This window comes from Dioscorea cayenensis, chromosome 12, assembly GCF_009730915.1.
Source record: "Dioscorea cayenensis subsp. rotundata cultivar TDr96_F1 chromosome 12, TDr96_F1_v2_PseudoChromosome.rev07_lg8_w22 25.fasta, whole genome shotgun sequence".
In the NCBI taxonomy this organism is placed as follows: domain Eukaryota; kingdom Viridiplantae; phylum Streptophyta; class Magnoliopsida; order Dioscoreales; family Dioscoreaceae; genus Dioscorea; species Dioscorea cayenensis.
In genome coordinates, this window is record NC_052482.1 from 19,503,017 (window position 1) to 19,517,409 (window position 14,393).

The 14,393-nt window shown below is 39.1% G+C and overlaps 2 protein-coding genes across 2 annotated transcripts; both read right to left on the reverse strand.

The window, feature by feature from the left end:
* Positions 1–548: 548 nt before the first annotated feature.
* On the reverse strand, positions 549–9,466 carry LOC120273275 (probable leucine-rich repeat receptor-like protein kinase At1g35710). Its single transcript, XM_039279903.1, has 4 exons — positions 7,892–9,466; positions 7,406–7,777; positions 1,336–3,822; positions 549–1,231 (listed from the first exon to the last, which is right to left on the reverse strand). Exons 1-4 carry the CDS (start codon positions 9,429–9,431, stop codon positions 843–845), a joined length of 4,788 nt encoding a protein of 1,595 aa, XP_039135837.1. The 5' UTR covers positions 9,432–9,466; the 3' UTR covers positions 549–842.
* Positions 9,467–9,475: 9 nt separating this feature from the next.
* LOC120273277 (probable LRR receptor-like serine/threonine-protein kinase At4g36180) lies at positions 9,476–13,865 on the reverse strand. Its single transcript, XM_039279904.1, has 5 exons — positions 13,568–13,865; positions 11,752–11,848; positions 11,609–11,638; positions 9,653–11,176; positions 9,476–9,488 (listed from the first exon to the last, which is right to left on the reverse strand). Exons 1-5 carry the CDS (start codon positions 13,863–13,865, stop codon positions 9,476–9,478), a joined length of 1,962 nt encoding a protein of 653 aa, XP_039135838.1.
* Between the last annotated feature and the right edge of the window lie 528 nt (positions 13,866–14,393).

The window sequence follows — 14,393 nt, forward strand, 5'->3', positions numbered from 1 at the left end:
GACATATAACTTTGTGCCCATTGGTCATGAAGAGGTAGACTTAGTGTCAAATTCTTGAGTTGATAGGTTTAACACTGCTCATTTTATTGTTTGCTGGATCTCTTATAAGAGGATGTTATTTTCTTTCTTTCCAAGATTATTTATATGGCATGTGGATTTATTAATTTGATTTGATTCACAAAAAATTTTCTTGATGTACACGTAGTAAGAGTCTAATCGTTTAATGTGACATCCGATAAAGTTAATAAATCTCTCAAAGATCATTAAGTTACTATAATTAATGCACCACTGAAATTCTCTGTCTCTTGACACTCTCTTGTTAGGTGTCACTTATCGTTTTTATTAAAAAAAGAACAGAAAACAAGAAGAAGATGAGGAAGGTCTCTTCTTTGCATCTATTGGGTACATAGTTTATGATCAATATATGACAGTAAGATTGAAGTTAGAGACAGGAGACAAATCCTACTCGCAGCCCCGCCTGCTTGCAAACAGGTGCACACACACATATGCATTTCAATATGCACTATATATATAAAGTGTTTGATAGTTTGTAAAAATTCACTGAAACAAAACAATAACTGAAAACCAACTTGGATATTAATTCTTACGCCCTGCTCTGTTCCCCAGCATAGACATACATGATATTCAGCGGTAACCTAATATACTATGCATATGAAAAATAATATATTAACACATCCAACAACGTTGGTATAAGAAACAAGCAGCATCTATATGACAAAACATTAGCAAATTATTTGACACAACCTCATCTTTAGTTAAGCTCTGTTTTGCCTGAACCTCACTGTCCCTCCAAAGACTCTTCATAAGCTTAAGACCATGCCTCATTTCAATAGTACACCGCTTCTTGAAACCTGTAAGAGATTCTTGAAGCTGATAGTTCCCAGTGGCTCAGAAAGGTAAGACTTTTTCCTGGTTGACAGCTCTTGAGCTATGGAAAGCATTGTGGGCCTTGATGCAGGATCAGTCTGAGTGCAAGCTAGAGCAACCTTCACTATGAACACAATTTGTTCAGCTAATTGGCCTGTGGGAGGGAGTAACCTGTTGTCCAACACATCTTTCAGCAATAGATCATTTCCTTGGGAGGATGATGACATTGATGGTAGATTCAAAAGGAGCTCTCCAGGATGCATTCCCATCATAACCTCCAGTGTTACCACTCCGAAACTATATACATCACACTTGTCCGTGAACTTGGTCATGTATGCAAGCTCTACAAAGATCACACATCGAATTATGTTTAAATTACAACTCAATTGTCTGTCATAGCAAATAAGAATATATTAATGTACAGACGGTATAAATATGTCTTGTTACCTGGAGCAATGTAACCATAGGAGCCTACAACAGCAGTCCAACTAGATGCATCATGTTTCAGCATCTTAGCAGTTCCAAAATCAGAGACCTTCGGCTCAAAATCATTGTCTAACAAGACATTGTTTATCGATATATCTCGATGGACAATGTTTGGCAAGCAGTCATTGTGAAGGTAAGCTACAGCATGAGCCACTCCATGGATCACATTCACTCTCATTGCCCAATCGAATGTCAATCCCCCAAGCACACTGTATAGGACATCGCCTAAGTTTCCTCTCTCCACATAGTCAAATACCAAGTGCATCACACCCTTCTTTGTGCAAGCTCCGTGCAGCTTAACAATATTGCGGTGCCTCACCTCCAACAAAATTTTGATCTCATTTAGGAAACTTCTTACATTGTTTTCCTGAATGTCGCTCTCATCAGAAAAATGCTGTCGTTTCACAGCCAATACTTGGCCAGAGGGCAGTTCAGCCCTGTACACAACCCCAAAACTTCCTTCTCCTATGCAGTATACTTCATTGAAGTCATCAATGGCTTCCATGACATCTGTGAATTTAAACTTGAGACCTGTATCCCACACTAAGGAACAGTTTTCAGTTTCTGCGACTTTGCAGGTCCGTTGTCTACGGCATGCTATTGCAATTGCGACTAGTAGCATAAGAGAACATCCAGCCACAGGGACAGTGATGGCGATAATTAGTTTCTTATGAGAGAACTTACACGAGGGCAAACCGAAAGCATCTCCACACAAACCAGCATTATAAGAGAAATCAATGGTGTATAGATTATACATGCCTGAGAATGTTTGAGGGATTTGGCCTGAGAGTTTGTTGTGAGACACATTAAGCTGCTGCAAAGCTTTAAGCCTTGCTAAGCTGGAAGGAATTGAGCCAGATAATTCATTGCTGCTCAAATCTAGTTGCATTAAATTCGTAAGGCCCCCAAGCTTCTCTGATATATGACCCACCAACAAGTTGTGGCTGAGATTAAGAGATGATAACTCACTGGAATTTCCCAACTCTTCTGGAATCTGTCCTGATAGTTTGTTTCCTGACAAATCGAGAAGAATGAGCGGAGTCGTGAGGCTAATTCTTGGGATATGGCCTGATAACATATTGTTGTTGAGTTTGAGACTCCATAACGAACTCAAGTTTACCAATTCATGTGGTATCTCCCCTGTCAGGAAGTTTGAAGCTAAGCTCAGTTCTTGCAGGCTTCTCATGTTGCCAAATTCCTTGGGAATCTCACCAGATATATCATTGCCTTCAATAATCAAGGAAGTCAAGCTAGTGCACTGTCCCCAATCTGTAGACAGAGTTCCGGTCAAGTGGTTTCCATTGAGATACAAAGAAATGAGCTTCGGATGCACGCCGAACGCCTTTGATATGTCTCCCACGAAGTGGTTCCCATTCAACACGATTTGTATTAAACTTGTGCAGTGGCGCAAGCAAGACGGCAATGCTCCATAAAAGCTGTTTTTGCTCACATCCAGGTGCTGGAGCTCGAATCCCATGCACAGAGACTCCGGCAGCTCCCCTGAGAATTTGTTGCTCGAGAATTTGGCCACGTAAAGTAGACCCCCTTGTCCGAGACCCGCAGGGATGCCACCATTTAACTTGTTATTTGATAAATCTAGGTACGTGAGGTTCTCAAGCTGAGACATGGTGCTTGGTAGCTTCCCCTCCAATGAATTGTCGTTCATGTCTAAGTGCTCCAGTGAAGCCATGTTTCCTATACTTGAAGGTATCGACCCAGAGAATGAGTTGAAGGAGAGATCCAGATATTGAAGGTTAATCAGATTGGTTACAAGGGAATCAGGTATTGTTCCATTGAACTCATTAACTGATAGATCAAGGACGGTTAGATTAGTGCAATTGAGTATGAAGGATGGCAATTCCATTGTTGGAAAGTTGTTTGATCTGAGTGAAAGGTGTGTTAATGTTGGCATGGCTTTGAACTCGGAGAAATCTGAAGTCTCTAAGCCATTGTTGCTGATATCCAATGAAGTGAGCTTGGCGAGAGCAGAGAGGGTTCTTGGGATTGAACCAGTCAGAGTATTTCCGCTGAGGTCGATTTTGGTGACATTTGATAGATAAGTAAAATCTAGCTCGTCGAGGTTGCCATCGAGGCTGCAGTCCGGCAATTTGAGCTCAACTATGCTACCGGCCGTGTTGCAAGTGATGCCAAACCAGTGGCAGTGGTTGGTGGAGTTGATCAGGCTCCATGAGCTCAGAGATTCAGGATTGGACAAGCTATTCTTCCATTTCAGAAGTGCCTCTGCTTCTGTCTCGGCCTTGCATTTCAAGTGGAAATTATGTGAGAAGAGGAAGAGTAGGAAAACGAGTATGTCTAATGCCATTGGTTTCATCTTTGGATGATGTGCACTGGATGAAGCACTTACTTTTAATGCATTACTTATGCTCATTTTGCATGAAAATAGAATAGTTTGCAGACCAGTTGTTAACTTTGAACAAAGAACAAGTCCTTGCGTCATAATTGTGGATGCCACAATTTCCAAACCGACTTTTCTAAGTCTACGCCCGAGTCTTCGCATGGAAATAGATTAGACAATAGCAATTAATTCGAATCGACTCTCTCTTAGTACCCCTGTTATCAAAATTGACTTAAAGTTCCATAGTGACTAGCTCTTTTCCTGGATTTAAAGTAGTAACATGAATCAATGGGAGCCTACAAACCTGGTCTTGATTTCTTAATATAATTTATTTTTATTAAATTATATATAATTATTTTATTTATAAAAAATAAATCATAATTTATCAACGAGAATAAAAAAGAAAAATCTACAAAAACTCAAGGCAAAAACAAACATAGACAAATGACATAATCCTAAAAAAACCATTCACTAGAAGTAGAAAGCACAACCAAAAACATGGGCCGAAACAAGAATAGTGAAGGACTACACTTCAACTAGGGCAAAGATCTTGATTAACATCAGACCATCTATAGAGGATGCCAAGGGTTTGATGAAATTGAGACTCCTCTTGATGTGCGGGATAGCTTCTTTCATTTTTTGTTTTCTTGATTGTTGTTGGCTGTTGGGAATATATTAATATAAGCAATTAGCATACGACTAGTTTTACAGATAATCAAAAGAAAAAAAAAAGTTGATATGTGGGAGAAAATGCATACAACTTCAATAATTTCTTGACATTTTTTTTTTTTATATATAAAAATAGATTAACATGTGCTCCATTCAAAACAAAAAGAAGAGCACAAATGAAAATAGTGTCCATCAAAATAGTGGTATATAGAATAAGCCTCATGATCTATGAATAACGGTGATGGACCATCCTATTGTAGCTTTATTAAAATGAGAGGAGGTGCCCATGAGATGACTGCCAGAGTTGGGTCATTTGTCTTTGGTGTCATGAGGTCACTAAAAGCACATACTTATCAAGAATCATTCAAGTTTACCTTCAATTGTAACTTGAATGGTTTTTTAAATACTATCTAAGTAGACATGAATAATTTTTATTAGTATATATTTTAGTAATATAAATAAGAGCAAAATAAATAAATAAATAAATAAATTTAAGTTTATTTGTATGCCACATCGCCAAAAAATTAAAGTAATTAAGTGTTTTAGTACCTTTTTACAAATAATTTAAACAACAGGGTACTAAAGTGTGACAATTCAAATTACAAGTCCAGAATTGATAAAAAGGCAAATTACATAGTATAGTTTAACAAAATTTTCTCAAAAAACTGTGTCATTCATATATAGAGTTTTTGAATCAACATATATATATATATATTTGACAAATAGGAAACAAGTGGTCATTATTAAAAAAAAAATTATAAACATGCAGATGCATAGAGTACAACGGCAAGCTCAACAAGCATCTATGCCTCACTTTGGGTGAGTTTTGAAGTTTAATTATGAATCCACTTTAAAATGAATATTCTATGTAAAAGATTTAATACCAATAAACCAAGAGGCCATTGGTTTTGAATCATAATTTATTTAAAAGTTATAAACAGAGTTACAGTAATAATAATAATAATAAAAAAAAAGCTCTTCACTCTAATTTGAGATCCAAAAGGTATGAGCATGAGAAAAGAAAGAGGTGAGAATGAGAAAAAAACGGGTAACAATTAAATAATTTTCTAATTAATAAATAGTATTTATCCTCTTCACTTTCTAGACTATATGATGTTGGTATGAACCACAGTTCCCATGAAGGTTTTGCTGATTTACTCAAGGAATGGTGGCCTGAATCACAGTTAGGTGGTTGCGGAGCTTTCATCTTGTCAAAAAAGCTTCTTTGGCTCAAGAAATGTCTGAAACTCTGGACTAAGCATACTTTTGGTGCGGTCAAAGAATGTAAAATGAGCATTCTTCATTCCCTCGAGTCCCTTGACATAACTCGGGAAGCTCGTAATTTATCACCAGAAGAAATTGTTCAGGAATCATAACTTAACCGGGCCCTAACTATGACCCTTAAACTTCGACTCTTGTATTTTTAAATTTTCCTCTGTTCAATAGTTGTAAACCTGGTTATCGTATTCTTTGAATTTTTTTCTTTTGTGAAGTTAGTCCTTTGATATATTTTATTGCTTGTGAAATAGATATTGAGGCCTTATGTGTTCACTTCATCTCAGCCTTTTGGATATGCGACCGTTTGTTGATGTATTGAGTCTGATGAGCCTGATTCGGGGCATGACAATTATAAATTCAAACACTCTGTTCCCCACTTGAGATATAAATTCAATCGCTCTGATGCAAAAGCTAATATACAATGTATGTGAACAATGATATGCTTAGAGATTAATATGAGATTGAAACAATAATCAAATAAAGAAGGCAAAATTTTACTTGATTCCTTTTAATTTAATAGAAGTGGTTTATTCACTTTTTTAAAAAAAATTTACTTAATTTGATCAATTTGTTCTGCATCTATAGATAGAGAATATTTTTATTTATTTAAAAACTGATACGAAAAGAACAATACAATCTTTTTTTTCTTCAATAAAACTATTGTTTATCTATTTTTTTATATATACAATGCTAAATTAGCATGCATATATATATATATATATATATATATATATATATATATATATATATATATATATATATATCATTCTTAAACAATTTTTGGTTTTTATGGCGCTTCCTCTTTCCTTAGATGAAGTGTGGGGATCTTGAGTGGTTTTAATCTGCGCCTAATCTGCGACCCTTAGGCGGTGTCATTGTGAAAGCGATTATTTGGCGTATGCGACATTGTTAGGAATGATCTGCATTTTTAATCTTGGTTGTTTGTCCCCTCTGCTGTGATTTGAAGATTGTTCATGCTCTCGATTACTATGGTTTCTGCGCCCCTCCTTCTCCGACAGCGAGCTTTGGTGAAGCATGCTTCTACTCTGCGTCGCGATCCCGGTGTTCTCTGCGCATCATGTTGACCCCACAGATGGAGTGTCTCCTAGTGGCGTGGACCCGGCTCAGGATCTGGGGCAGTGAGTTTATTTGTTGTTCCTGGTCAGCTGTTTGGCCGGGGGTGTTTAGCTATTTGTTTTTGGCTACCTTTTTGTTTCCACCTCTAGTGAATTTGTTTTTTCGCTTTTTGTGGTTTTGATGCATGCGCTTGGGTTCTTTCTGGTGGTGTATCTGTTTATCTTTTCCTTTCTAATGCGTGTGGTTTATCCACCTTTTCAAAAAAACTGGCTCAGGGTCACCCCAAATTACATTGTAAAAATAGATTAATCCCTCATGGGCCACCATATGAGGTTGGAGGTGGGTTTATGCCCATCTGCCCGTGACCTCTGCATTCATCATAGACTTCACAAAAAAAAAATATCCTTTGCAAGTTGAGCTCTATGTAAGCAGGTTCAATCATTAACATGCCGGATCACAAGATAGTTAAAGGCATATTACATTAACATATCTACCAACGCTGGTATATGAAACAAGCCCATGTAGACAATGAAAAGTCAGCAAATTATTGATACGACCACATCCTTGGTTAAGCTTTGTTTAGATCCTGCCTTATTGTCCCTTAAAACACTCTTCGTAAGCTCAAGACCATGCCTCATTTCAATAGTTCACCGCTTCTTGAAACCCTTAAGAGACTCTTGAGGTTGATAGTTCCCAATGACTCAGAAAAGTAGGATTTTTTTCGAGTCAAAAACTCTTGCGCTATGGAACGCATTGCGGGCCTGGACGCTGGCTTGGTCTGAGTGCAAGCTAGAGCAATCTTCACTATGAACACAACTTCTTCAGCTAATTGGCCTGTGGGAGGAGGCAGCCTGTGGTCTAACACATCTTTCAGCAGTAGATCATTTCCTTGAGAGGATGATGACATTGATTGTAAATTCAAAAGCAGCTCTCCAGGATGCATTCCCATCATAACCTCCAGTGTCACCACTCCGAAACTATACACATCACACTTGTCCGTGAACTTGGTCATGTATGCAAGCTCTACAAATATCACACACATCATATTTTGTTTGCATTAACACTCAATGGGCTGTCATAGCAAATAAGAATATATTAATGCACACAAGGTATATACACATATATATGTCTTGTTACCTGGAGCAATATAACCATAGGAGCCTACAATAGCAGTCCAAGTAGATGCATCATGTGTCAGCAGCTTAGCAGTTCCAAAATCAGAGACTTTCGGCTCGAAATCACTATCTAACAAGACGTTGTTTATCGATATATCTCGATGAAAAATGTTCGGTGAGCAGTCATTGTGAAGGTAAGCTAAAGCGTGAGCCAGTCCATGAATCACTTTCACTCTCATTGCCCAATCAAATGTCAATGCCTCAAACACACTGTACAGGGCATCGTGTAAGCTCCCTCTTTCCACATAGTCATATACCAAGTACATGACACCCTTCTTTGTGCAAGCTCCGTGTAGCTTCACAATATTCCGGTGCCTCACCCCCAACAAAATTTGGATCTCATTCAAGATACTTCTTACATTTCTCTCCTGAATGTCACTCTCGGCAGAAAAATGATGTCGTTTCACAGCCAATACTTGGCCAGAGGGCAGTTCAGCTTTGTACACAACACCAAAACTTCCTCTTCCTATGCAATATGCTTCATTGAAGTTATCTATGGCTTCCATGACATCTGTGAGTTTAAACTTGAGGCCTGTATCCCACACAAAAGAATGGTTTTCAGTTTCAGCCACTTCGCTGGTCCTGGTCCGTTGTCTACGGCATGCTAGTGCAATGGTGACTAGCATAAGGGAACATCCAACCACCGGGATAGTGATAGCGATAAGTAGTGTCGTGTGGTTCTTATGAGGGTTTTGGTCTGAGGGACTGGACCCACACGAGAGCAAACCGATAGCATCTCCACACAAACCTGCAGCATTACCGACATAAGCCTTGTATGCTGCCTGGAAAACTTCTCCAGAAGGAATCGGCCCTGTTAACATATTATAAGAGAAATCAATGGAGTATAGATCATTCATGTCTGAGAATGTTTCAGGGATGTGACCTGAGAGGTTGTTGTGAGATACATTGAGCTGCTGCAAAAATATAAGCCATGATAACTTGGAGGGTATTGATCCAGATAATTCATTGCTGCTCAAATCCAACAGCAGTAAGTTATCGAGCTCACCAAGATTCTCTGATAGCTCACCAGAGAGTTTGTTTGCAGACAAGTTAAGATTCACCAGGTTGATCATGCCACCAATTGTTGAAGGTATATGACCCTCTAACAAGTTATGGCTAAGGTCAAGTTCTAATAACCCGCTGGATTGTCCCAACGCTAATGCGATTTGTCCTGATAATTTGTTTCCTGACAAAAAGAGATAAGAGAGCTGATTCATGCGGCTAATTCCTGTGATATGGCCAAATAAACTATTGTTGCTGAGATCGAGACTCTGTAACGAGCTCAAGTTTCCCAACTCATCTGGTATCTCCCCTGTCAGGAAGTTTGAAGCCAAACTCAAGTCTTGCAGGCTTGTTATGTTACCAAATTCCTTTGAAATATTCCCTTCCAGCGAGTTTGAAGCTAAGTTCAGGTGTTGCAGACTTGTCAATTTACCAAACTCCTTTGGAATCATTCCTGTCAGAAAGTTTGAAGCTAAGCTCAGGTTTTGCAGGCTTGCCATGTTACCAAACTCCTTTGGAATCTCCCCTCTTAGGGAGTTTGAAGCTAAGCTTGATAACTTAAAAGAAGAGATGAAGAAAACTGCACACTTTATTCATAATCATTGAAGCATTTATAAAGGCAAAATTCTAAAAAGATAATCTCTACTAATTTGAGTTTTAATCAACACACAACTAACTTAAATATTTAAATCAAGGATATCCTAACCAAACTAAAATAAACATCATTATCTTAACAAAGCTCAGGTCTTGAAGGCTTGTCATACTACCCAACTCCTTTGGAATCTCCCCTGTCAGAGAGTTTGAAGCTAAGCTCAGCTCTTGAAGACTTGTCATGTTACCCAACTCCTTCGGAATCTCCCCTGTCAGAGAGTTTGAAGCCAAGTTCATGTGTTGCAGGCTTGTCATGTTGCCAAATTCCTTTGGAATCTCCCCTGTCAGGAAGTTCAAATCTAAGCTCAGCTGTTGCAGGCTTGTCAAGTTACCAAGTTCCTTTGGAATCACCCCTATCAGGGAGTTTGAAGCTAAGCTGAGGTAGTGCAGGCTTGTCATGTTACCAAATTCCTTTGGAATCACACCAGATATATTATTGGCATCAATAATGAAGGACGTCAAGCTGGTGCAGTGTCCCCAGTCCGTTGGCAGGCTCCCACTGAAATAGTTGCCACTCAAAACTATTTGTTTTAATTCGGTGCAGTTGCGCAACCAAGATGGCAGTGCTCCATCGAAGTTATTATAGCCCACATCAAGGTACTCTAGCTTGAATCCACTACACAGAGACTCCGGCAGCTCCCCAGAGAACCCGTTGCCTGAGAAGTTGGCAAAATGGAGTAGACCCCCCTTGCCAAGACCCGTAGGGATGCTACCAGTTAAATTGTAATTGTAGGATAAATCTAGATACATTAGGTTCTCAAGCTGGGACATGGTGCTTGGTAGCGTCCCCTCCAAAGAGTTACCGTTCATGTCTAACTGCTCTAGTGAAGTCATGTTTCCTATCTCCGCAGGGATAAGGCCGCTTAATTGGTTATGAATGAGGATCATTTTTTGAAGATGAACAAGATTGTGTATACTTGAAGGTATCAACCCAGAGAATGAGTTGAAGGAGAGATTCAGGTACTGAAGTTTAACCAGATTGGTTCCAAGGGAATCAGGTATTGTTCCCTTGAACTCATTAACTGATAGATCAAGGACAGTTAGATTGGTGCAGTTGAGTATGAAGGATGGGAATTCCATTACCGGAAAGTTGTTTGATCGGAGTGAAAGGTATGTCAATGTTGGCATTGTTTTGAACTCGGAGAAGTTTGAAGTTTCGAAATGATTGTAGCCCATTTCCAGTGAAATGAGCTTGGAGAGAGCGGAGAACTTTTGAGGGATTGAACCAAACAGCATGTTTTTGCTGAGGTTCAGTTTGGTGAGATTTGATAGAGAGGTAAAGTCTAGCTCGTCAAGAGTGCCACTAAGGCTGCAGTTTGGCAAGTTGAGCTCAACTATGCCACCAGCCGAGTTGCAGGTGATGCCAAACCAATGGCAGTGGTTGGTGGCGTTGGTCAGGCTCCATGAGTTCAGAGATTGAGGAATATTGAACAAGCTAGACTTCCATGTCAGAAGTGCTTCTGCTTCTGTTTTTGCGTTGCATTTCAGTGAGAAGAGGAAGAGTAGGAAAATGATCAGGATGTCTAATGACATTGGTTTCATCTTTGGATGAACCGCAATGGATGAAGCGCTCACTTTTGATGCATTAGTACTACTGCAGATTTTTCATGGATATAGAATAGAATGCAGACCAGTTGCATGGTTTGACCACAACTAAGTTCTTACGTCATAATCATGGTTGCCACAATTTCCAAACGGACTTTTCTAAGTCCAAGTCCAAGTCTTTACTTTGCGTGGAAATACTGAAATAGTGTGTGTAACAATAGCAATCGCTGAGAACTCAACCAACCATGTTGATTTTGATTTCTGCACGAGGGATCATCCTCAAAATGTTTCACTCATGTGGTCAAGTCAAAAACCGCCTGCAGAGAGAGTCCAGCTTTCGTACTCTTCTAATTTTTTGTTTTTTGAATAAAGTGGATAAACCATAAATTTATTAAAAAAAGAGAGAAGGAAACAGAGAGCACCAAGTACAGATGAAAAAAATAAAATACAAAATATAAGAAAACATAAAAGACTGTCTTACTCATCAGGGATGAGGAAAACAATATCAGTACTGAAAGAAAAGACAGAAAAGAAAATGAGAGTAAAGATAATAGTCGGGACCAAAGTGAAATCAACCATCCGGAGACCTAGGGACTCGTCCGAAAGAACAAAAAAAGCGATTACTCGACCAAAGTGTGCACCGAATCACCAGCGGGATCGGTTGATCTAGAGCTTAGGAAGTTAAGAGAGCGTTTGGTCCTCTGATGATGGGACTCCGCATCTGCAGAAATCCAAAAAAGAAGCAAATTAGCTGTTTTGGAGAAAATAGAAAAAATGGAAGACCGATTTCGTACTCTTCTATGTAGGATAAAATTTTTATTTTTTTACAAAAAAAAAAACAGAGATTAATATATGAACAATATTATTATCTGTTTCCACATTGAAGATCCTATAGCACTATGTATACATGGGAACCCTCCATACAGTGAATTTTTATTTATTATAAGTTGGGTGTGATTTGAACACCTGATATCTTGATATCTTGGAGGAGAACGAAATAAATGATTAATAAAATAATTTTAATATATATATAATTAATAAAATATATTTAATAGAAGAATAAATATTATACAATAGGAATTTACAACATCGATTAAGTATATAAATAAAAAACAAAAATTACGGGAGAAGTAATGGTCTCTTCAACTATTAGTATAGGGTTGATGCTAGTTGGATTTACGGTTGCTCTTGTCGGAAAAACAAAAGTGGGAGACTTGTTCATATCAACTGTTCTCTTTCCTTGTTCAAATAAAATACTTCATTTTCATGACAAAAACATTTTATTTGATTGACTTTGTTATTATATTATTTGATTAAATCATATACATATAAATATTCAGATGTATCTTTTCAATTAAGACTAAATCATATTTCAAAAACTAAAAGTCAAAAGTTCCAACAATAGTTTATTAAAAATCAAAGAACTTATTTTTTTAAGGTAATATTTAAAATCATAATAAAGCAACAATACTCTTAATTTAATTTTTTTTAACTGAAACAAATTAGTTTCTCTTTTTTTTCAAAGTTGTATAATAGAGAGAATTTATTAATTCAGTTTAGTTCGTGAAATATCTTCTGGAAGTGCACATGGTAAGACTCTAATTACCTCATGTAATGTTTGACTGAGTTAATAAATTCATAGGGGTTGTTAAGCCACTGTAACTGATGCATCATCATACCCATTTATTCTTTGACACCATTTTATGGAGTAGCGTTTGTGGCCTTTGTCAAAAATTAAAAAAATAATTAAAAAAAAGCAAACATCAAATGAAAAGATAAAAATTTCAAAAATAAATAATAAAATTTTTAAGTTTAATTTTGAAAAGAAGTACCTAATCAAACATAATATGCCAATTTCAATGGTATTAACACAGTTAATGAGCATTCTAACAATACAGAGCAATATATGACAGTAAGATTGAAATTAGAAAAGGAGACAAAACGTGCTTGCAGGGATGGAGGAAGATGTCGAGGAGGACTGGACCTTCCTGTTGCTTAATTACGAGGAAGATGATGTGATCATTTCTCGCCGTTGAGGGAGAGGCCTGGGCACACGGCCGGTGTTCACCATCGAGGGAGAGGCTGTCTACGAACCGATTTTGCTTCCTTCTCGCAGGGAGTTTTGGGGATGCAAAACCGTTAGGTCGGCATGTAGTGGTTGCGGGGCTGAGAGAAGATATGTGCACGAGATCCCCTCGGATGAGAAGGGGAAACAACCATGGCCAAAGAATACAAGCATGTAGGTCAAGAGGGTGGTTGAGCCTTGCTCTCGCCCCAATGAGGAAAATAGATGTGTTCCACAGGTGGTGAAGAGTGCTGTCGGTGTCGAGGTAGAATGGCAACTCTCATACCTTTGCAAGGAGGAGGCAGCATGCAGAGGAAGGGTTGGACCCTTAGTAGAGACTACGGTTGTGGTAGAACATAGCTCCCACGCAAGCACCCAAGATGGCTTCTCGGAGGTTCTTCTGGCGGTGGTTGAGCACAGCCCCCACGTAGGCAGTCAAGATGGATTTTCGGAGATATTTTCGGCAGTGGTGGAGGAGCTTGGCTCCCACGCCGGCGGTGATGAGGGATCTGTGAGAGGGGAAAGATGTGTTGACAACTGCATGACCGTCAATGGTTGAACTTTGCTCCCGTACCGGAAGACAGGGTGGTGTGTCGGAGAAGGTCTCGCCGGTGGTGGAGCCTGGATCTCGTGTTGGTGTTGATGCGGTGCAGGCACATCTACGGCCAGTCATGCTTTGGACCGATGGTCAGGATGGCGCTCAGGTAGCGACTGATGGTCGGGGTGCGACTCGGTCTGTTGAGCAGGCTCGATCAGCACATGGATTAAAGCGCTGATCGCTTGGTTCGAGGGGGCGTGGTGTCAAACTTTGGTTGGCTCGGCTATTAACCTCGGTATCTCCATCTGTAGGGGCAAGTGGCACGCATTTTTTTGAGGGATTAGATAAGGCGTCCGAGGTTTTTGAATTGGAAGTCCTGATCACGTGTTGGGAGGTTGTTGAAACATGGAAGGTAGAGATATGGGTGGCTCCTATAAATGGGTTTGTTGGGCTTCATTTTGGAGTGGTCCGGGTACCAATTAGGGGAAATTTCTCTGATCAGACTAAAGACCCTCTTGTGGTATCACTTGTATGTGATGTGGGCAGCTTTGTGCGCCATGATGGCACTCTTGTTGCCAAAGTAAGTGAGAAGAGGCTTACGCTGAGTGATGGGCCAGATTTGCCCAATGGGTTGGGGATGAGCCCCTCTATGTGTACCATCCT

Excerpts from the sequence above, each read along its gene's own strand:
- LOC120273277 (XM_039279904.1), bottom strand. The coding sequence starts at position 13,865 with ATGACTGGCCGTAGATGTGCCTGCACCGCATCAACACCAACACGAGAT. Across the intron at positions 11,849-13,567 it reads CCTCCGAGAAGCCATCTTGG|ATGCGGAGTCCCATCATCAG; the intron begins GTGCTTGCGTGG and ends GGATTTCTGCAG. Across the intron at positions 11,639-11,751 it reads TCGGTGCACACTTTGGTCGA|TACTGATATTGTTTTCCTCA; the intron begins GTAATCGCTTTT and ends CTTTTCTTTCAG.
- LOC120273275 (XM_039279903.1), bottom strand. The coding sequence starts at position 9,431 with ATGGCAAGCCTGCAAAACCTGAGCTTAGCTTCAAACTTTCTGACAGGA. Across the intron at positions 7,778-7,891 it reads CTATGGTTATATTGCTCCAG|AGCTTGCATACATGACCAAG; the intron begins GTAACAAGACAT and ends TGATATTTGTAG. Across the intron at positions 3,823-7,405 it reads CTTAAGGGTTTCAAGAAGCG|GACTTGTTCTTTGTTCAAAG; the intron begins GTGAACTATTGA and ends TTATGACGCAAG.